A 22,917-nucleotide genomic window follows, 5' to 3' on the forward strand; every position below is an offset into this window, starting at 1 on the left:
AGAAAATTATAAGACACTGATGAAAGAAATTAAAGATGATACAAATAGATGGAGAGATATACCATGTTCTTGGATTGGAAGAATCAACATTGTGAAAACGACTCTACTACCCAAAGCAATCTACAGATTCAATGCAATCCCTATCAAACTACCACTGGCATTTTTCAGAGAACTAGAACAAAAAATTTCACAATTTGTATGGAAACAAAAAGACCCCGAATAGCCAAAGCAATCTTGAGAACGAAAAATGGAGCTTGAGGAATCAGGCTCCCTGACTTCAGACTATACTACAAAGCTACAGTAATCAAGACAGTATGGTACTGGCACAAAAACAGAAAGATAGATCAATGGAACAGGATAGAAAGCCCAGAGATAAACCCACGCACATATGGTCACCTTATCTTTGATAAAGGAGGCAGGAATGTACAGTGGAGAAAGGACAGCCTCTTCAATAAGTGGTGCTGGGAAAACTGGACAGGGACATGTAAAACTATGAGATTAGATCACTCCCTAACACCATACACAAAAATAAGCTCAAAATGGATTAAAGACCTAAATGTAAGGCCAGAAACTATCAAACTCTTAGAGGAAAACATAAGCAGAACACTCTATGACATAAATCACAGCAAGATCCTTTTTCACCCACCTCCTAGAGAAATGGAAATAAAGACAAAAATAAACACATGGGACCTAATGAAACTTAAAAGCTTTTGCACAGCAAAGGAAAGCATAAGACCAAAAGACAACCCTCAGAATGGGAGAAAATATTTGCAAATGAAGCAACTGACAAAGGATTAATCTCCAAAATTTATAAGCAGCTCATGCAGCTCAATAACAAAAAAACAAACAACCCAATCCAAAAAAGGGGAGGAGACCTAAATAGACATTTCTCCAAAGAAGATATACAGACTGCCAACAAACACATGAAAGGATGCTCAACGTCATTAATCACTAGAGAAATGCAAATCAAAACTACAATGAGATATCATCTCACACCAGTCAGAATGGCCATCATCAAAAAATCTAGAAACAATAAATGCTGGAGAGGGTGTGGAAAAAAGGGAACACTCTTGCACTGCTGGTGGGAATGTGAATTGGTACAGCCACTACGGAGAACAGTATGGAGGTTCCTTAAAAAACTACAAATAGAACTACCATATGACCCAGCAATCCCACTACTGGGCATATACCCTGAGAAAACCATAATTCAGAAAGAGTCATGTACCAAAATGTTCATAGCAGCCCTATTTACAATAGCCTGGAGATGCAAACAACCTAAGTGTCCATAATCAGATGAATGGATAAAGATGTGACACATATATACAATGGAATATTACTCAGCCATAAAAAGAAACGAAATTGAGCTATTTGTAATGAGGCTGATAGACCTAGAGTCTGTCATACAGAGTGAAGTAAGTCAGAAAGAGAAAGACAAATACCGTATCCTAACACATATATATGGAATTTAAGAAGAAAAAAAATGTCATGAAAAGCCTAGGGGTAAGACAGGAATAAAGACACAGACCTACTAGAGAATGGACTTGAGGATATGGGGAGGGGGAAGGGCAAGCTGTGACAAAGGGAAAAAGAGGCATGGACATATATACACTACCAAACGTAAGGTAGATAGCTAGTGGGAAGCAGCCGCATAGCACAGGGAGATCAGCTCGGTGCTCTGTGACCGCCTGGAGGGGTGGGGTAGGGAGGGTTGGAGGGAGATGCAAGAGGGAGGGGATATGGGAACATGTATATGTATAACTGATTCATTTTGTTGTAAAGCAGAAACTAACACACCATTGTTAAGCAATTATACTCCAATAAAGATGTAAAAAAAAAAAACATCGTATTTAAAACTTTTTTTTTTTTAAAAAACTGTCTTAAAATACCTAGAAATAAACCTGCCTAAGGAGGCAAAAGACCTGTACTTGGAAAAGTATAAGATGCTGATGAAAGAAACTGAAAATGACACAAACAGATGTAAAGATATACCGTGTTCTTGGATTGGGAGAATGAATATTGTCAAAATAACCATATTACCCAAGCCAATCTACAGATTCAATGCAATCTGTATCAAATTACAGAACTGGAACAAAAAAATTTTTTTAATTTGTATGAAAACATATTTACATTCCTTTACCTTCTCAAAGCAATCTTGAGAAAGAAAAGCAGAGCTGGAGGAACCAGGCTTTCTGAATTCAGACTATACTACAAAGGTACAGTCATCAAAACAGTGTGGTACTGGCACAAAAACAAATATAGATCAATGGAACAGGACTAAAATAAACCCATTCACCTATGGTCAATTAATCTACCAAAAAGGAGGCAAGAATATACAATGGAGAAAAGACAGTCTCTTCGATAAGTGGTGCTGGGAAAACTGGACAACTACATGTAAAAGAATGAAATTAGAACATTCTCTAACACCATGCACAAAAATAAAGTCAAAATGGATTAAAGACCTAAATGAGACCAGATACTATAAAACTCCTAGTGGAAAACATAGGCAGGACCCCCTTTGACATAAATCGCAGCAATATCTTTTTGGATCCGTCTCCTAGAGCAATGGAAATAAAAACAAAAATAAACAAATGGGACCTAATTAAACTTAAAAGCTTTTACACAGCAAAGGAAACCATAAACAAAACGAAAAGACAACCTACAGAATGGGAGAAAATATTTGCAGACGATGCTACTGACAATGGATTGATTTCCAAAATAAACAGCTCATACAGCTCAATATCATAAACAAAACAAAACAACCCAACTAAAAAAATAAGCAGACCTAAATAGACAGTCCTCTAAAGAAGACATACAGATGGCCAAACGCACGTGAAAAGATGCTCAGTGTCGCTAATTATTAGAGAAATCTAAACCCAAAGTACAACGAGGTATCACCTCACACCGGTCAGAATGGCCATCATCAAAAAGTCTACAAATAAATGCTGGAGCGAGTGTGGGGAAGAAGGAACGCTCCTACACTGTTCATGGGAAAGTAACTTGGTACAGCCACTATGAGGAACAGTATGGAGGTCCCTTAAAAAACTAAAAATCAGGCTACCATATGATCCTGTAATCCCACTCCTGGCATATATCTGGAGAAAACCGTAATACGAAAGGATACGTGCACCCCAATGTTCATTGCAGCACTATTTACAATAGCCAGGACATGGAAGCAACCTAAATGTCCACTGACAGATGAATGGATCAAGAAGATATGGTACATATATACAATGGAATACTACTCAACCATAAAAAAGAATGAAATAATGCCATTTGCAGCAACATGGATGGACCTAGAGATTATCACACTAAATGAGTTAGGTCAGATAGAGAAAAACAAATATCATATGATACCGCTTATATGTGGAATCTTTTAAAAAATGACACAAATAGGGCTTCCCTGGTGGCGCAATGGTTGAGAATCCGCCTGCCGATTCAGGGGACACGGGTTCGTGCCCCGGTCTGGGAAGATCCCACATGCCGCGGAGCGGCTGGGCCCGTGAGCCATGGCCTCTAAGCCTGCGCAGCCGGAGCCTGTGCTCCGCAACGGGAGAGGCCACAACAGTGAGAGGCCCACGTACAGCAAAAAAAAAAAAATGACACAAATAAACTTACATACAAAGCAGAAGTAGACCCACGTAGAAAACAAACTTAGGGCTACTGAAGGGGAAAGATGAAGGGAGGGATCAATTAGGAGTTTGGGATTAACATATACACACTACTATGTATAAAATAGATAACTAACAAGGTCCTACTGTATAGTACAGGGAACTACTCAATATTTTGTAATAATCTATAAGGAAAAAGAATCTGAAAAATACATACACATGTATAACTGGAAAAAAAAAAACCTATCTTCTCTTCGAACAGAGCCTTCAGCCTTTCTGTAAGCTCTGGGGCTTGGGTGTGAAGTTTGCTCAAAAGTCAAAAGGAAAATGACTGTACAATGTGTCTGTGTAAGGGTTTTCAATTTTGCCCTATAAAAATATATTAAAATGTGTTTTATTTTAGCAAATTTGCAAGCAGGTAAAAGACCTCATTAAATAATTAAAAGCTTGGAGACATGCTTAGAAATTGACGTGGGGCTTCTTCTTTGTTTTAAAAAGGTACTTGTCTCCACCACCCCGGGGTGATGGGAGATGGCCGTGCCCTGACTTACCTGGTGGCACCTGAATCCCGCTTTCTGTCTTCTTTCTACAAATGAATGCAGAGCATGCTCAGCTGGCTCCGCTGCTTCCACAGAAGCTTTGATCTCTCCTCCAAAGTAAGTCATCCATCTGCTGCCAGGAGTTAGAAACTTAGGAAGTGTGAATAGGGGACACGAGGCTATAGGACTTGTTACTGCAACATGATAAATACTCAATACTCAACAGTGCACTAAACTCATAGATGATTTATTGCTTTAAGTAACTAAACAAGAAAAAGAAGAGACAGGATGTTGGTCAAGACAGTTGACACTCTCCAAGGTTTGCCAGCTGCATCTACTTAAAGCCACATTCTGGATGATATAAACACATCATATCATACATGGGAAGTGACTTGGCTAATGACACATGATTAAAATAGCACGTAACAAGGGCTCGCCGCCAGTCGGTTTGCCTTGAAATGACAGAAAGAACGTGTGTTCATGTGATGTGCTGAATACAAAATCTTAAAAAAATTTTTGGCATTAACACTAACACAGAATACTTTCTTGGACATTCTTCAAGAGTGGGTACACACACAGAATTACCTCTTCATTTTCAGATTACCAGTATCTATGGGAACACTTGGAGAAAAGCCAGGAGGTGGGGCACCTCCCCTCCCAATGTTATTTTATTTGCCAAAGCAGCAAGGTCTGGGGGGGTTAGATGGAGAAAGGCAGCCCGACTGGGCACCAGGGGTTGTTACAATCACCAAGTAGCTGCAGCAGACAGCACGGGCTGGACACGGCCATCTCGGGGTGTGGGGATGAACAACTCAGCCTTGACTTGTAGACAGGGAGGCCCGCGATTTGGCCCGAAGGCCCCCTGGAGGCTCTGGGTGGGGGTGGGCACAGGCACTGGATGGTCCAGCCCCTCCCTGGAGGAGTGGTGTGGGGCCGGGGCTGGGCCTCCAGCCCCCATGTCTGGAAGTAACCTGCCCTCTTGTGTTCTAACACCAGGGCCTTACGACACATTTCAAATGGATGTGCAGAAACCAACACTGTCAGGGAGCCAGCCCTCCTCGGAGGGCTCAGGTAAGCTCACAAGGAGAGGTCAAGCCAAGCCGAAGGGTAACACGTGACACCAGGGCACATCAGCCCCCAGCCCAGCTGGCACTGTGCCCCAGGTCTGCCAGCTCTTCACGCCTCAGCACCACCTGCCGAGCCTCAGTTGTCCTCTGCTGCCGTGGGCTCTGCAGCCACTTCCTCAGCATCCCCCTCCCCAGCATCCTCTCTAGGATCAGGACTGGGGTGCCCAATGCAGCCCCCTGCAGGGGCGGGGCTGTGGCCGAAGGGACCGTTCTGCACGGCCCCAGCCTCCACCCAGAGCTGGCCGTCAGGACGCAGCTTTTCTCCCAGGACCTCCGCCTGCGCGGGGACCTTCACCTCCGCAGAGGCCCAGTCCTCCTGCTGCAGCCCCAGCACACGGTTTTCCACGTCTCCGGCTTTGGGAAACTGGTCTTCTAGATACCTCTCATTTTCCTCTGCTTGCTGCTTTCCTCTGGCACCGAGTTTACCTCTGGATTTCCTCATCTGCCTGTTGTGCATTTCGTCTCGGGAGAATCGCCACTGAAACTAGAAATCAGAGAAGATGGGGATAAATACATGCAGCCTCTGTGAATCTAGAGCTTCCCGTGGACGTTTGTTTGCATTCACGCCCACGTCACTTCTGGCAGCAAGACGCAATGCCCAGTATTCCCGGAGCAGGGAATTCCTGGCACCAAACCGAATCACAGCCCAAACGTCACACCCACCCAGAGCCTGCCGATCCTGCCATGGCGTGGATTTTAGATGTGGATTCCAGGGGTTTGTTGGGGGCGAGGGGTATTTCTTTCAGCTGGCCCCATACCAAAGGCCTGCGAAAGAAGGTGCTGAAATCCTATCGTTTGGAGGACCAGGATGGGTGAGGGGACACGGGCCTGTTCTTCCTAAGTGCCAGGGCTCCGGCCACTCCCTTCCACTCTGAGCAGCTGTAGGTACCCTGCACTGGCCACCGCCTCATCAGATCACCCCAGCCAGAAGGGCACAGAACCCGGGTGCTCAGGTCCCCCTGTAGGATGGGCAGGCTGACAGCCCCCAGCCAATCCCCTGGGTCTGGCCACCTCCCCAAAGGTCTCACTCCCTTCCGGGGGCAAGCTACGACCAATGACTGGTCCAGGCATGGACAACGGCCCATCCTCCTGTTACCAACTCTGGGCAACTCTAAAAGCCCATCCCTGCTCCAGAGCTACAATCACAGCCCAACATCTCCCTCTGCCCACTCCTGTGCCCTCCTTCCCCAACAGGTGTTATTCCCAAGGGCACTCCCCCTGAAACCGCATCCAAATCCATCTCAGAGGCCGCTTCCCAGGGAGCCCCACCTGCATTTCCCTGTGGGACAGGGAAGTCTATGGAGCTCAGAGAGGACCAAGCACACGGTCAGCAACAGAGCTGGGAAAGGACGGGGTCACATCGAAGCCGTGGAGGGAGACCGCCCACGTGAAGAGTCCACCCCCCCACCCCGACTGGCCTGTGTTCTCATCTATACAATGGGGGGAGTAACTCTAACTTAAATCAGGGTCAATAACTTTTTCTGTACAGAGGCAGGTAATAACTATTTTAGGCTTTGCAGGCCTTACGTTCTCTGTTGCAGCCATTCAACTCTGCCATAGCACAAAAGCAGTCATGGGTAACACGTGAGCAAACGGACATGACTGTGTTCCAATAAAGCTTTATCTACAAAAACAGGCCGTGGGCCAGATTTGGCCTGAGAGCCGTAGTTCGCCAAACTCTGCCTTAGAGGGTATTTATTTCGATTCAATGATGCAATAATCCACATAGCAGGCTTAGCACTGTGCCCAGCACACAATATACCAGTGTGTCTGCTGTTACCATTACTGACACAAGATGTGAGTTCAGAAGGTCAGGGATGCCATCTGTCCTCTGCACCCCTGCATCCCTGGGATACAGCACGGAGCCTGGCACAGAGAAGGTGCTCAAAACCTTTTGTGAGATGGATGAATGGAAGGACGGCAGAGCCCGGCCAAGCTAGCCAAGCTCCCTGTTTCAGGGGAGCTGGTCCTGAAATCTTAAGAGTCAAAACACAGCTTGGGCCTTAGTGAGGAGTTACTGGTGCATCCGCACATCAGGTCTGGCTGATCTCCAGAAAGTGAAATTAATTTGAGGAAGAAAGGGGAAAAATTCAAAGTCCTGCTGAGTCTGCTGACAGCAGGAGCTGCTCTGGAGGAAGACAGTTTGGGAGCCTGTGTGCTTGGAATAAATCCGGGCGAATGAGCTGGAGCAGACACAGAAACGTGAAGGGTAGTAAAGGAAGACTCGGAGAAATGGGTCCCTGTGTTTACAAAAGAGGGATGCGCTCCTGGGTAACAACGCAGAGAGAACTGTGGCCTTCTTCCACTCCCCAAACAAGTCTTCATGAGCAAAGACCCCTCTGAGCCCTGCCATCCTGAGACCCAGGTCCCCGGTGCTCAGAGTCAGAGGCCGGGAGCTGCGTGCTGTACACCTGGGGTGACGCCAGCCACAGGGTCCTGGGGACAGGCCAGGCCCAGCTGTGAGAGGCACGGAGAACAAGAGCGAAGCCCCAAGAGTGCTGGGTGGGGGAGGACTGGAGTCAGGAGGCCCCGGGGAGAGAGGGGTCTTGCTGGGAAGAGAATCGGGGGCCTGGACCCCGAGCAAGGGCCTCAGCCACCCCGCAGGTGCAACTCCGGGCCCCAGGGACACGCGGTTGCGCTTCAAGTTCCACTTCTTTCTTTCGTTTCATTTCTTTCCACTTGAGTCGCAGCACACTGGTTTCATCAAATATGGACTTAAATCTAAGCCATTCTGTGACTGAAAGAAAAATAAAGGGAGCCATCCGTTCGAATGACTTCTGGTGAGGCTAGAGAGGGGAGCCCAGGAGGGCAGTTGCACCATCAGTGGAAAACCATTTCCTAAGGCTTTACCATGCATAGATAAATCTGAGTACTTTGCTAGGAAGAAGCAAAAATGTGCTATGTAAATTCTTAAAAATCTGCCAACTTTGTGGCGTTTTCGGTGGTAGAAGTCTACTTCCTCAAATAAGACATCTGCCTGAACACACTCAGGGCTCCGAGGCGGAACACATCCTGGGGTTCCTGTGTTGACCCCCTTTTGGACAAGACTGGTAAATTTGAATATTCCATCAAAGAAGAGGAAAAGGAGTGAAGTGCGTGCTGAGGTTAGGATTTAACATTTATCCTGTCTTCCTCCACCCGCCCTCCCTGCAAATCCCAAATGAGTTCACCTATAGTGTTGGCTGGGTTTCCCCAGGGCACTCCTTTTTGGGGGTTCTCTTGTACGATGGCTGATGGACTTCCCTCTGGGGGTAGTTTGAGTTTCTTCCACCCAAGCCATGAGTTTGCAACAGTGGACCCCCTCTGCAGGTGAAGGGGTGCCTCAGACCCCACCCAAAGGCACCCACTTCAGTAGACACTGCCAAGCAGGCATCTTGGGGCCCCCTAACCATCAGTGCAGGACCAGGACCTCTGACCTCAGCACAGATGCTGCAGCCTCCAATGCCAGCCCTGCATGGCTCTTGGGTACCACGCAATCATGCTTCATAACTGCTGCCTTGTTGTGTGCAGAGGCTGCTGCATTTTAATTCCAGCCCAAATGGAAGAGCCTTTTTTTTTTTTTAATGGATGTCTCCAAACAGTGAGACCCTCTGCCTTTTGCATGTTCTTAGAAAAAGGCCAGTCAAACTGGCCTATATATAGCGATCTGAGAGGCAGTCAACTCTCAGAGAAGCTGAAGGAAGTTTTACTCTTGCCAAAAAACTGGGGAGATTGCTTCGGCTGAAAGGCCCTAAATGCTAAGACACCAAAGCATTACACGTAGTGTGGTGGCTAAGACCCCGGTTCAAACCCCGGTTCTGGCATTCGTTAGCTGCCTGTCTTTGGGCAAGTTATTTATCTCCAAAAGAGCTGCCCCTGCCCCCAGGTCTGGGTGCACAACCCACACGGTAATGGATGAGCACAGCACCCTCTGCGGGTGGGCGGTGTATAGCTGTGCCCATTCTACCTGTGCCAGACTCCATCCTGGACCCTGGCTATTTTCTAATGCAAACCCGATGTCCTCTCAGAGGCTGCTCTTGCTATAAATAAACAACAGACTCATGGTTCCTCGGGTGCCTGGCCATATCCAGTTTCCTGTAGAGGATCACACTGCATTGATCTGATATAATACGACAGAAGGACACAGACTGGAAAGGGCCTGTGGCGGGCACACCAGCCGCTTCCTCCAGGACCCTGCCTGGGCTGCTGGGCAGAGAAGGATTTGGGACTGTCCATACCAAGCTGGATGGGAACTACTCCAGCCAATGTTTTTCTGTCCTTTGGAGTCATCCCAGAAAAATCTGCCAAGCCAAATGTCTTCGAGGACTGCACCGTTTTTCTGTGTCCTCAGATGGGGAGTGGTGATGTCACTGACTCCCCAAGCTGCTCGGGGTCCCCAAGCCACCACAGCTGTCCCAGTGCTGCAGCCAGGTCACCCAGAGGCTCTGGCTGGAGTCTTCTCCTTTCCTTCTCTCCTTTTGAAGGGGGCATTCTCATGAAGCAGGGAAGTAGCAGTGGCCAAAACTCAGGGTCTATATAAACTAAAAGCTAAATGGGACAAGCTTTCCCATTTCCCTGAATCCCCAAAGCGGTACTCTCATTAGGCATTGTTAGCACCATTATTATGATGGGCATGTAGAGGTTCAGAGGGGTTAAGTAACTTGCCCAAGGTCACACAGCTAGAAAACAGCAGAGCTGAAATTCAAACACAAGTTTCTCTGGCCCCACACTAATCTTCCATCTGCTCATTCTTGGTGGGTGAAAAGGCTTTAGGCTCATGTTCTGGAAGGAAGGGAGGAGAGGAAGCCAGGGGGAGAGGGCACACACCTTCGGAATAGCTCAGCCCGTCCCCTAAGTGCCTCAGCTTTCAGACTTCATGGTGTTCGGATTCATCTGCTAGGTCAGGTGCTTGACTCATGAAGCCAAGGGGTCAGCTAATGGAAGTCCAGCTATAACTGCCATGAAAGATGCTTTGGTTTGTCTTACTAAAAACAAATATCTACACTGAAAGCTCCCTGACAGGCCCATTTTTTAAAGATCAAAAATAATAAAATGTGAATGGAGATCCACACAGTGAGCCTAGAAGGGGCCCTAAACTGTTCAACTCAGACACTGGCTCTCAGACTCGAGTGGGCATCAGAATCACCTGGAGGGCTCCTTCAGACACGGGTCCCCCACCCTGTCCCGGAGTTTCTGACTCAGGGCGCCTGGGGAGGAGAGGGAGACTGGCATTTTTAACCAGCTCCTGGGTGATGCTGGTACTGCTGATTCACGAGCCACAGTGTGAGAACCAATCAGGTAAGAACAACAGCTGGGCAGGGTTTCACCGTGTGGAACAGGGTCCCCAGTCCTTGCACAGTCCCAGCCTTGCGTCCCTGGGAGGGCTTCCTCCACCATCGCGCCTGCTTCCCTTCACCAGCAGGCGTCCCTTCCTCCTTTGCTGGGGACAGTCACAGTCTTTACGGAACAACCAAAACTACAGTTGGCCCTTGGACGATGCAGGTCCACTTACACGCGGATGGTTGGCAAGAGTAAAAACTACAGTGCTGCTCGGTCAGTGGTTGGTTGCATCCTCGGGTCAGTGAACCTTGGATACGGAGGGCCCACTACAAATTACACTCGGATTAACCTCCACGTTGTTCAAAGGTCGACTGTATTTCAGATCTGAGGCGGTAGAGCTTTCCATGCGCAGGCTCTGAGGGAAGAACTGTAGCATCCACAGCCTGAAGGATGCATCACATCCTGAGCAGTTCCAGGGCGAGTCTCTGAACCCAACCAGCAGCTGCAAGGTGAGCAGGGTAGATGGCCTTCCTGAGCCGGGTGTGTGTATGGCACGTGAGTGTACTGTCGGTACCTAAACTGAGAAAAACCCCGACTAGCTGTCCATGCCAGAAGTGCGTGAGAAAAGGAAAAATCCTCCGCTTTACAGCAGCGTGTGTGTCCAGAGCTCCACGTCAGCAGGGCTGGTGATTTCATTCACACATTAAGAAACCATCCGTATCTGCCTCCACTTCAAGTAATTTAGTGGGAAGGCAGACTTCTCCCGTGTCGTAGAAATCACCTGTTACCTTCCAAGGAGGTTAATATTTCCTTTGAAAGCCACACTCAGAGGTACACAGAGAGGTTTCTTTCAAATGGTGAAAAGTCTTGACTGGAGGCTTTTGTCCACTTGGCTGATTAAAGAGGACTAAATATGCTGCATCCTTGATGTTTGAATCTTGCAATCTCTTGTCTGAAATTTCAGTGCCAGACGTACTGTGCATGTCCCAGGCTCAGAAGTTTGATTATTCACTCATTGATCCAGCAAGTATTTGTTGAGTACTAACTAAAAGCCAGGCACTGGGCATACAACAGTGAGGACAAAAAGGGTCTGTTCTCACAGAATGAACGTCTGATTCTACTGGTGGAGGATTGATCACAAAAATTAGAAACGGAGAGGAGAGGAACGTGGTTCTTCCCAGTGAATCACAGAGGAGCCTGGCTTGGTCTAAAAGGAGAGAACACCATCCCCAAAAAATACAAAGGAAGAGAACATCTGGGGCAGGGGAACTGCCCAAGCAAAGGCCCTGTGGCAGCGAGGGGCACGGACGCGCAGGAAGGCCAGAGTGGCTAGAATGCAGAAGATGGGGGCCAGGTCCCACAGGGCCGTGTGGACCACCATACAGGCTTCCATCTTTATCTTAAGAAAAACCCAAAGCTTTAGAACCATTTTAAGCAGTGGAGTGACACGATTCAATTTACTTTTTTTGAAAGTTCACTTTGGCTCTGAATGGAGAACATATCTGAAGGGGAGACCTGTCATCAGGAGATTGGAGGAGTCATCCAGGCAGGTGGTGATGGAGAGAAGAGGGGGTTCCAGAATGTCTAGGACCTAAACCAGATGTGCCTTAAGGACAGACTGAATATGGTGGGAAGGAGATGGAAGCACCAAGGGCAACCTCTAGGTGTGTGGGAGCCTCTAGGCCATGGAAGCGCTGTTCCTCTAAGGTCGGGGGGTGGGGTGACGGCCGGTGTGGGAAAGGGCAAGGTCACGAGTAGCCGCAGGGCAGGTGGAGCTGGGGTCCCAGGGGAGAAGCCAGGGCTCAACATGCAGAGGTAAGACTCATCGACACAGAGGTGGTGAGTGAGATTTTCTCACTCTGGGGGTGGATGAGATTTTCTAAGGAAGAGGTGAGAGAAAATGGGGAGAAACGGGGCTAGAAATGAGGAACTAGGTGGGAAACCAGGCGAGAGTGGTGGGACAGCCAAGAGAAAATGGTGCTTCGAGGGATGGAGGGCAAGAACAGTGTCAGTGACGCGGGGGGCTAGGGCACGGTGAGGATGGAGCCATGGCCACGGGGCAGGGGGCACCGTCTCCTGGGAGCAGGACGATGACCCGTCAGCTGAGCGAGGAGTGGATGACGGGGGTGATGGGATGGTACAGTTCCCGCATCTGGGGCTGTAACAGTGAGGTGGCCTCCCCAGGTCAAACAGAGAACAGTGCTTGTCACCCCAAGCCGTGGAATGAGCAGGTCTGCCCAGGTTCGTGCAGCTCACTGGGGGTGGACGTCTCTACTGACCAGAAAAGGCTGACTCCCACCTCCCTGGATTTCCCCTGAGGTGCGCTGTTCTACTTTCTTACAGCAGCCTTAAAGCTCTACCCCTAACATCCCCCTGCCCTCGGGTTCCCACTGGCTTGTCCCCTGGGTGAGATGTGCAGCCTTCACCAGGATCAAGCCACCTGTCCTTTGGGATCTGCTGGCACCACAAGGACGCGCTGGCAGGAAAAGGCAGCACCACGTCCTCCTCGTCAGGGCAAAAGCTGGGCTTTGCCTGGCGTCTGGAGGGAGACCTCAGCGGTGCTGCTAGAAGGTCACTGCGTGAATGCGCGCGGCTCCACAGCCCAGGCCAAGCTGTGGCTGGTGGCAGCCCGGGACCATCCGTCTTCCAGCTGGTGGCTGGTTGCTCCTGGTGGGCAATGGTGGCTTCGGTGGCTGCCTTCTGGTCCTCTGCTGCTGTCATCCATCACACCGGCATCTCCGAGCTTGAAGAGCCCTTCCTCTGCCCTCCACCCCAGCTGGCTCCGGAGCTTCTTCCTTGGCGTTCCTCCCACCAGTGGCCCCTCCCCTTGGATTTGCTGGCTGCAGAGGGGCTGCTCCAATCTGTTCACTTGCTTGGTGCTCCTGTCCGGGCTCTGGGTCCCAAGAACACGAGGAACTGCGGGTGGGGAGCTCAGGGACGGCGCCCGGCGAGGGCACAGGCGGGTCCGGTGGGCTCTGCCCCACAGTGTGGCCTTGTCCGTCACAGGGGGAGCCAGCCGGCTCCAGGGGCTTGGAAGTTTCCCTCGACTCTTTTCCCGAGTGACCGTGAACACCTGCGGGAAGAGCACTCAAGGGGGCAAAGCACGGGGGTGTGAGGCATCGGAATCATGTCACACAAGGGGAGGACTTGGCCTCAGTCTCAGGAAACACAGGAAAAACTCTGAGAACGGCCACATCTCTCCGTGCCACTGTGTTTCTGGGACAGTTCACGTGACGTCCAGGGAGAGGGGGGAGGCCCCTGGCCATCCCAGGACAGCCTGGCCTGAGGACTCACTCCACAGTGGAGATGCCCTCTGTCTGTACCAGCCACTGCCACTCAGACCTGCAGGGCGGGGCCTGTGGGGAAGGTCGTCTGGCAGGTTCTCTCTGCCAAGCTCCCCAAACTTCTGATGTCCCAAGGGACCCGCAGGCAGGACAGGGCGTCAACCAGCTTGTAACGAGATTAAGAGATACGGAGAAGCTGGGCGTGAGCTCAGCCGTCCCAGCCCGAGTCAGACGGCACCTGCCTTCCCACTCCCCCTTTAGCCTCGTGAAGCTGGTGGCCTGAGCATCCTTGCAGGAGGAGACCGGCGACAAGGCCCTCCGGTGCCCTCACCTGCCCCGGAGGGGCTCAGGTGTCCCCGGGCTCTGGTGAGCAAAACAGAGCAAGCAAAACAAAGCAGCCAAGGTCACTCACCTTTGATTCCTTCTTCTTGATTTTCTGAGGTAGACACGGTCTCTGAAGAAAGACAATCTGCTTGGTGGATACGTTCCCCTCCCTGTAACACAGGCAGAGCTGAGAATGAGTCCTTTATACCTGGCGGAGCCCCGCACCTCACACGGAGGCCGCCATCCTGAACTTCATTCAGGTCGGCTGCCCGTGGGAAGGAAGGTGTCTGCCAGAGAGTGAGAGGTCGGAGGTCAAGAAGCCCCCCACCTTCCCACCCCCAGGCCACCCACCCTTGCTTGCTATCTCAGGGGCCCAACGAAAGCTATGTGTGCATCCTTGGAAGGCAGCTTCCTGGCTGAAAACCCCCTTTCCCGTGACGTGAAATGACAGCTACCATCTTCGCCAAATGACGACAAAGTGGCCTCAGTGAATATCAGAGGGTGGAGGCCTCTTCCAAGTCTGTCTTTGGGAATGAGGCCAAGGAGGGAACTGGTTGGCCTGGGATGGGCGGCCAGTGAGGACCTGAGCGATTACAGGAGTTTGGGCAGAGGGCCTGGCTGCGCACGGGTCCCGGCCACCACCCTGAGTCACCCTGAGTCACCCTTGTGAGCAGCGGGAACTGGCATTAACGAACGGGCTGGGGGCACTATTCATTTTTATGGCACAGGGGGTGCGTCTTCCTCCCAGGAAGGCAGGACCTCGAGGAGCTGCCTTTAAAGATGCTAGAAATGTTGTGACGGAGATCATTGTTTTCTGGCCACCGCGAACCCCGCACCTTCGGATCACTTTCTTAAACCTCTATTTGGCAAACGTCTTCTCTGCTGAGGTGATGTGTCACTACATGGGGTGTTGGACGGAAAGGAGGGAGAGGACTAGCATTTTCTATTTTGTGCCCGGGCCGGGCTGGGCGATTGCACCCGGCGCTCCAAACAATGGGACCCCTACTTTCACCAATGGGACAGGACAGGACAGCTCAGCTTGGTCAAGGAGCAGGCCGGGGGTCACACAGCGGGGATTCTGCCCGGTCCCACGCTCTCTCCACTCCACCGCAAGGGTCATTTAAGGCCAGGAAGGTGGAGGATCACGGAGGCTTATTTAGAAGGTGGGACTGCTTGAGACAGAGAGACCGTCCCTACCCTCCGGGCTGCGAGCACAGAGCCAGCGGGGGCTTCACATTCAAATACATTCTCAGGGAGGCTCTTGTCCTCTGGAACAGAAGGCAGGCAGCATTCCTAGCTGCATGGACTAGGAAACTGGCTCAAAGAAGCTACGTGGACTTGACCAAGGTAGACAACAATCGGCCGACTCAGGACTTGGGTTCAAGCTCTGGGTCACAAATCGGGGGTTCCTTCCCCTCCACGGCACCACCCTATGCCCACAGAAACTTTGGTCAAGAAGCAATACGGAAATCTCCCGGTGGTCCAGGGCCCAAGGGCGGCTGCAGACTGGCTCTTGCAGCTGCACAGACCCCGGGGGTGGGGGATGTGATGAGGGCCCAGGAGAGGCAGTGATGGGAGCCGACACTCCCGCCTCTGTGCTCTGGGGCTGCACCGCCTGCCGTCCCCCAGGTCACTAGGCTTGCCTCAGGCCGTCCATCACCTGCGGGCGTGAGCACGCAGCAGGACTCAGGGAGGGCGGGGCTGAGGGCCACGGGAGGGGGCACCCCCAGAGGTCAGCAAAGAGGTGGCCCGTTGTAGACTGAGGGTCTAGTCGGGGGTTCTGCCACTTGCTGGCTGTGTGGCCTTGGGTATGTGATGGAGCCTCTGTGAGCCTCAGTTTCTTCATCTGTAAAATGGGAACCACATCTATGCTTACCACCCCACAGGTAGTTAGAAGGACCAGCTTGATAGCAAACCCAAAAGACAGATGGAAGGGCTTTAGGGTTCGTAAGACTAGGATAAGCCCACGGGCTCAAGGGACAGCAGGGAGAGCTGAGGGTGGACAAACGACCATGAACGTGAAATCACAGGGAGGGCCACAGCCAGGGCTGAGAGTCCAGGGCCTCATGTCCCCTTGATGGGGCTACTGACCAGCGCCATGACCTTGGGCTAGCACTTCAACCTCCCCGGCCACACTTTCCTCAGCTATAAAATCGGTTAAATACAACCAAAAAAATCCCACCTCACCTCACAGGATTTTTTGAGGACTAGATGAGACTTTGCATGCAATGTGCCTGCCTAGCCCAGCACAGGGCACACAGCAGATGCTGAGTTTCTTTTGCATCTGAGAGCCCTGGGTCCCCTCAGCCCAGGTGACAGGCTAGGCAGCAATGGCTCACTGGCCGAGGCTCCCCATGTGGGAAGAGGGCTGCTCTGGGTGGGGGGGTAGTTACGACCCTGAAATCCTGACCCTGCCGTTTCCCAGGTGGAGAACTGATGTAACAGCACCAGACTCACAGGGATTCGATAAGTTACGCACGGAAGGGTTTATGGGGAACCGTGCAAGTGTTCAGTAACAGTAATGATGGTTATTGTTACCTCGTTGTCTTGACGACAGGAGTTGGCAGCACACAGGTGAGTTGCCAGCCGTAGGCGGCCAGCGAGTTCAGCAGGGGCACGTAGTCTGTCTGCACCTCGACACCCTGGGGAGAAAGGCCACAGTCAGGGCTGCAGCTGCCTCAAGCCAATGACGTCTGAGGGACGGAGAGGGGACCGTCCAATCCGCCAACCCAACAAAGCAGAAAGGGGTGGGATGCCCTGTAGCCTGGGGCCCTACTCCAGCTCCGAAGATGCTTCAAGAGCTTGGAGCCCGACTGCCAACGTGGGATTTCTTTCCAGCCCCGACTCAGTCTGTGCAGTCGGCAAAGAGATAGAGCCAAAGGGTTGACCCATTCATTTTGTTTTATTCTTGTCTGGACAAATAGCCTCCTGTGAGTTTCACTGAAGAAACACCATCACTTCTGCTCCAAGACGTACCTAAGCCCATGACAACATCCACTGCTCAGATGGTTTCAGAGCATCTTGTGGGGAGTGAAATTACATTTGACAAACGATCGAGTCATCTGCATCCAGCCACAGAGGCCACACACACACACACACACACACACACACACCCTGCACGTGCACACAAACAGGGAGCTTCACCTGTGTTACACATCCTGCCGTAAAGGAGTAGATGAAAGCTGCTTCATTTGGAATCAGGGAGGAGCAGGGGGAGGGGACTGACGCTTGCCTTTCAATTTAAAAACCCAGTCCTGCTCCCACAGGGAGACAATCCCACTGTGAGGCCGCCAGCCCGGGCCTTACATCCTGCTTTCTCGAGAGGCAGGCTAAGCCCCACCCCTCCCTGCGTAGACCCTGCACCCACTCCCTGCTCGGTCAGCTCCTGGTAATGGCTTCAAACACTACTGACGTGTGTAGAGTCCTTCCAGCGGAGGCCGCCACAGGACTCATTCAGCAAGTACCTCGGAGCCCAGGTGGGTCGGAGGTGAACGAAGGCACAGTCCTGCTGCTGGAGTTCAGTCCAGCAGAGGCCACGGCACAAACACCCATGTGACCGAAATACAAAACAGCCCACTGGCAGGGCCATGAGGCTGCGCTGTTAGCAGAAAGGGGTGGTGTGATCGTGGTCAGGGCGGGCTTCCTGGGGCTCAGGGGCTGGGTGGAGATGGACAGGTGGAGCTGGGTAAGAGGCATTCCAGGGGGGACGCCGGCACAGACAAATGGCAGACCGCGAGGGGCCTGGAGCGCTGAGAAGAGGCTCACCCGGAGAGCGGTGCTGCTCAGAGGGGATCACCCACAGTGAGGGGCTGTCCTGCTGGAGGCCTTTGGGGGACAGAACCAGGGGCCAGAAGAGAGATGAGGGAACAACCAGCCCTGCTTCTCCCAACGGCTTTTAAAACTCCTATCACTGGGCATCCATCCCAGCGTGGCTACCGGGCAACCAACGTACCCTCGGGGAGCCTCAACTATATAAAGCAAGTCTTGGCCTATGTCAGTGGTTCTCAGAGTGTGGTCCCCAAGCCAGCAGCATCACCTGGGAACTTGTTAGAAATAGAGTCTTGGGACCCCACCCAGACCTGCACAATCAGAAACTCTGGGGGTGGGGCCCAGGGGTCTGTTTTTTTTTCTTTTCTTAATGGAAGTGCTGTTGAGTTACAATATTATATTAGTTTCAGGTATACCCCCTAGTGATCCAATATTTTTATAGATTATACTCCATATAGTTATTATAAAATATATATTCCCTGTGCTGTACATTACATCCTTGTATCTTACCTATTTTATACATAGCAGTTTGTACCTCTTAATCCCCTTTACCTATCTTGCCCCTCCCCACTTCGTTCTCCGCACTGATAACCACTAGTTTGTTCTCTATAACTATGAGCCTGTTTCTGATTTGTTATAGTCATTCATTTTATTTTTTAGATTTCACATATAAGTGGAAACATAAAGTATCTGTCTTTCTCTCTCTGACTTATTTCACTAATAGGCATAATACCCCCCAGGTCCATCCATGTTGCTGCAAATGGCATTATTTCATTCTTTTTATGGCTGCATAGTATTCCATTGTATATATGTACCACATCTTCTTTATCCATTCCTCTATTGATGGACGCTTGGGTTTCTTCTGTATCTTAGCAATGATAAATAATGCTGCTATGAACACTGGGGTGCATGTATCTTTTCTAATTGGTGTTTTCTTTTCTTTGGATACATACCCAGGAGTGGAACTGCTGGATAATACGGTAGCTCTATTTTTTTTAAAGAGTGTTTCCAGTAGCTGACATGCAGCTAAGTCTGAAAAGTACTGCCTAGATAATCAATTAGGTTTCTTCGGATGACAGAAAAGAGTCTGCAATTTTGTGGCCAGAAATGATCAGCTGTTACTTTCGAATTTCCCCAAAAGGAAAGCTGTTACCTTTCCTTTCATCCTCCAGGAGAGGAGAAGTCGGGGGACTTTGAAAGGCTCTGCTCTGTTACTAATACTGGTGCAGCAGAAAGCAATGGAGGGGGGAAGAGGAGAAGGTGGGGGACAAAAGAACGAGGTGGGGAAGGGGCAAGAGAAGGAGGAGAGGACGGGGAGTTAATGAAAGAGGGGAGCAGGAAGAAAAGGAAGGAAGAGAGGAGAGACAGGTACAAATACAACCAACTGACGGGAGAGGGACAGGAGGCGACCCCATTCTGGCCCCGTCCCTGAAGCCCCCATTCAGGCCAGAGGCGGCAGAAGGTGACCCAGCCACCCCTGTCTCTGCTGGCCCCCCGGACACACGGGACCTCCCTTCCAGACCAGTTACGGCCAGTGTCCTTTGTGCTGGACAGGGCCCTCACCACCTGCTGTGGCAGCTTTATCCTGAGAACCCGTGCCCCCATCCCTGCATTCCTGATTTAAAGAGGAGAGAAAATGGTACATCCACACTCAAGCTCTGCAAGGTTAAGATTACTTGGGTCTATCAAGAATAACCTTCCCACTTTATCAAGCACTCTGACAAACCAGCTACAGACAGTCGCCATGGCAACCAGGACAAGCGTGGTGCTCACAAAGCCCTGAGTGGCAGGATGGAGTCCTTTTATTGGTGCCTGTGCCCCAGCCGGGTTTTCTCCTCGGGCACCCAGCACGGCAGGACAATGGGCACCCCCGAGGCAGCCTGACCCGCCTGCCCAGACAGGCCTCGCAGGGCTGCTTCTGCTTTGCTCTATTTTATTCCCCTCATTCACCATCTTAAAGAGAAAGACAGCAGGATTTCTCCCCAACAGCTTTTCCCCTCAAGGTAGGGGATGTCAGCCAGAGGGTACAGAATCAGAAAGACTAAAAGGAAGAAGCGAAAACACAGCAAAACATGACCCTGCTTGAGAGAGCTGAGAGTTCAATCACAAGTGTTCCCAGCCGGCTGTCACAGAACGGGCTGAAAAGTAAAATACAAATGGTAGGGGGTGAGGTGTTTCATTCTGCCAGACTCTCCCACTCCAACTCTCTGGGCTGGTCTCGATTTAATTAACGGTTAATGTGGTTTTCCACAAGCACCTATCAAAGCCGGTTTGCATATTATCAACAGAGTCAGAAGACGACGTTTCTAAAATATGACATGAACTCCATGCAGTCAGTGGAAGAGGCTTTCAAGTCCATTAGCTAGCTGAGAAAGTGGTCGGAAACGCATCAGACGGAAGGCTCTCTTTGATCTGCTTTTCTGTGACACTCCAGAGAGGAGAGAAAAGCACAAACAACACTCCAAAGCCAGCCCGCTTATCAAACGAAAAGACATTTCTTTCTGGGAACAGGTGCAAAAATTTTAATTAACTCTCCACTCTCCTGTGTGGATACGTAATCTCCGATCACACCTGGAGTGTTAAAAAAAATGAAGCATGTCCTGTGGTTCTTTGACTTGTATAAAAGGGATTCATTTGTATTTATGGCTCTTTTTCCTTTGTTCCCCGTAATTTCTCCGTGGTTGCAAATCCACTAAAGAAACAGGCACCCAACACAACTTTCCCTTACCCTCCAAAAACAGAACAACACAATGTAGAGTTTACTAAGAAACGCATGTGTCTTTTGATCCGCTCAAAGATCCTTTGTGCAGGGGAGGAAACACATCGGTCCAGTGAGAAAGTTTGTATCCTGAAGTCAGTGTGCTCTTCTTTTCTTCTCCTTGTTTCCATTCTGGAAGAATCTGGGAGAAAAGCAGCTTAAAAGATGATACTTTGCTCCTTATTCATGACTCTGAATGAAGACAGGAATTCAATTTCCATGTCTGAAAAGTATGCAGGACTTCTGGGCTGGTCTCCACACCTGAAACAATGACTGGAGACAGCCACCAGCTGGGTGCTTCTCTTCCCTTCCCTTCCCTTCCCTTCCCCGAGAGGACATGTGAAGCAAGAGCCCTGCAACAGTCTTTTGTAAAATTGCTACCGAAGCACTGATGCCTAACACTAATTGGCAGGGCGTGTTTATATACTATTTCCTTACTTATCAATTTTAGGTGTCTATTGATTTCCTACCATGGGAAATGAAGGCTTAGAGCTCCCATTCACATTTCTTACTTTCTCTTTCCTGATGCCCCAAATGGTTATAATTTTAATTAAATCAAAAGTCTGTTTGTGTTATAGCAAATATTTCTGGGTCAAGTAATGTACTGTGACCACACCTTTTTTTTTTTTTTTTTTTTAATATAGTCCTTTAGTTTTCCTGGAGTTAACTGTGGCCTTAATTTCTTTCATCTGTGTGGTTGTACATGAACCCATCACTAATTCATTCCACATGTTCCAACACTTCTTCTTCCTGCCCATCAATAACTATCCCATGTACCTAAATATATTCGTTCTACTTTTTTCCACTTGGAGACATATTTCTGGAACTTTCTGTACCCTTGCTTCAATCTGGTGTGGATGCTTCCCAGGACTGTGTTCTCCCTCCACTACTGTCTATGGCTGGTGTCTTCTCTTTTTTGATTTCCTCCTCATTTTGCTGGAGCATATCCTCTAGTGGCTCCCTAGGAAACAATGCCCTGGAAGTTATTTGCATCCCTGCACTCCTAAAAATGTCTTTGTCTTCACTTTTAACTAAGTTTGGGTACAGAAGTCTAGGCTGAAATCTGTTTGCCTTTAACACTTTAGAAGTATTGCTCCACTAGCTTCTAGATGTCAGTATTGCTATTGTGATATCTATTTGGATTACTAATACTTTGAGTGTAATCTGTTGTGCTGCTTTGGAAGATTTTAGGATATTTTTCCCCGTGAAGTTCCAGAATTTCACAACATGACTTCGTGTGTGTGTGTGTGTCTGTGTGTGTGTGTGTGTTAAAGGGCTGTACACTCAATGGCTTTGCCCTCAAAGGATTCTTGTCCTTTGGCTCTGAAAAGTGTTTTGGGTTTTTTTTTTTTTGCTTTGATAATTTTTCTCTCTTCCATTTTTGTCTTCTTTCTTTCTGGACTTGCTATTAGTCAAAACGTAGGACTGATATTTTAATTTTATTACCTTTCTTTCCCCCTGTTTTCTTACTTTTTAAAAATTTTACCTTCTGAAAGATGTCCTTTATTTTGTTTTCCAGTCTTTTTGTATGTTTTAAAATGTTCTGCTGCCCTATTTTCAGACCCCAAAGCTCTTTCTTCTCTTTTGATCATTTCTTTTTTATAGCATCTTGGTTTTGTTTCACGGATACATATATTCTATCTCTATAAGTCGTTTCGTCTGATCCTTGAATTATCTCTGCAGTCACCAGGTTGCACAAGACAGAGGTGGCAGCCAGGGATCTTACCACACTGCGTAAGGACTTCACCACAATGCCCCAGTTTTCAGCTCTGCAGTTCACATCCCACCATTCTGCAGCGAGTTAGGCTTTGAAGACCAGAGCTTTCCTCAGGATCCCTTCTACATCCAGGTGCAGCTTCCTCTACTTTGCTAAATTAATCTGCCTTCCTCCGTGCACCTTCCATCTTCTAAAAATCTGTTGAAATCACACATCTTCCACTTTCTCTTCTTCCAATATTTTTGTTCTTGTGGGTATCTATCCATCCATCCATCCATCTACCTACCTATCTATGTCTCTATGTCTCTATCTATCTATTTACCTATCTATCTTCCTATCTATCCATCCATCCATCCATCCACCTATCTACATACCTATCTGTCTCTATCCATCTATCTTTGTATCTATTTATCTATCCATCCATCTACCTACCTATGTCTCTATGTCTCTATCTATCATCTATCTTCCTATCCATCCATCCATCCATGTACCTACTTACCTACCTACCTATGTCTCTCTCCATCTATCTATCT

General features: G+C 49.4%; 1 protein-coding gene across 2 annotated transcripts in view; it reads right to left on the minus strand.

Moving 5' to 3' along the window:
- Window positions 1-4,373: 4,373 nt before the first annotated feature.
- RFTN1 (raftlin, lipid raft linker 1) overlaps window positions 4,374-22,917 on the minus strand; it is a 200,673-nt gene continuing 182,129 nt past the window's right edge. For both annotated transcript variants that reach the window (XM_060099471.1, XM_060099473.1), the window contains 3 exons: window positions 16,680-16,783; window positions 14,230-14,311; window positions 4,374-5,758 (listed from right to left, as the gene is read on the minus strand). In XM_060099471.1, coding sequence (XP_059955454.1) covers window positions 5,351-5,758; window positions 14,230-14,311; window positions 16,680-16,783 — 594 coding nt within the window. In that variant the 3' untranslated portion in view covers window positions 4,374-5,350. The remainder of the gene's footprint in view (window positions 5,759-14,229; window positions 14,312-16,679; window positions 16,784-22,917) is intronic.

Source organism: Mesoplodon densirostris, chromosome 5 (genome assembly GCF_025265405.1).
Source record: "Mesoplodon densirostris isolate mMesDen1 chromosome 5, mMesDen1 primary haplotype, whole genome shotgun sequence".
In the NCBI taxonomy this organism is placed as follows: Eukaryota; Metazoa; Chordata; class Mammalia; order Artiodactyla; family Ziphiidae; genus Mesoplodon; species Mesoplodon densirostris.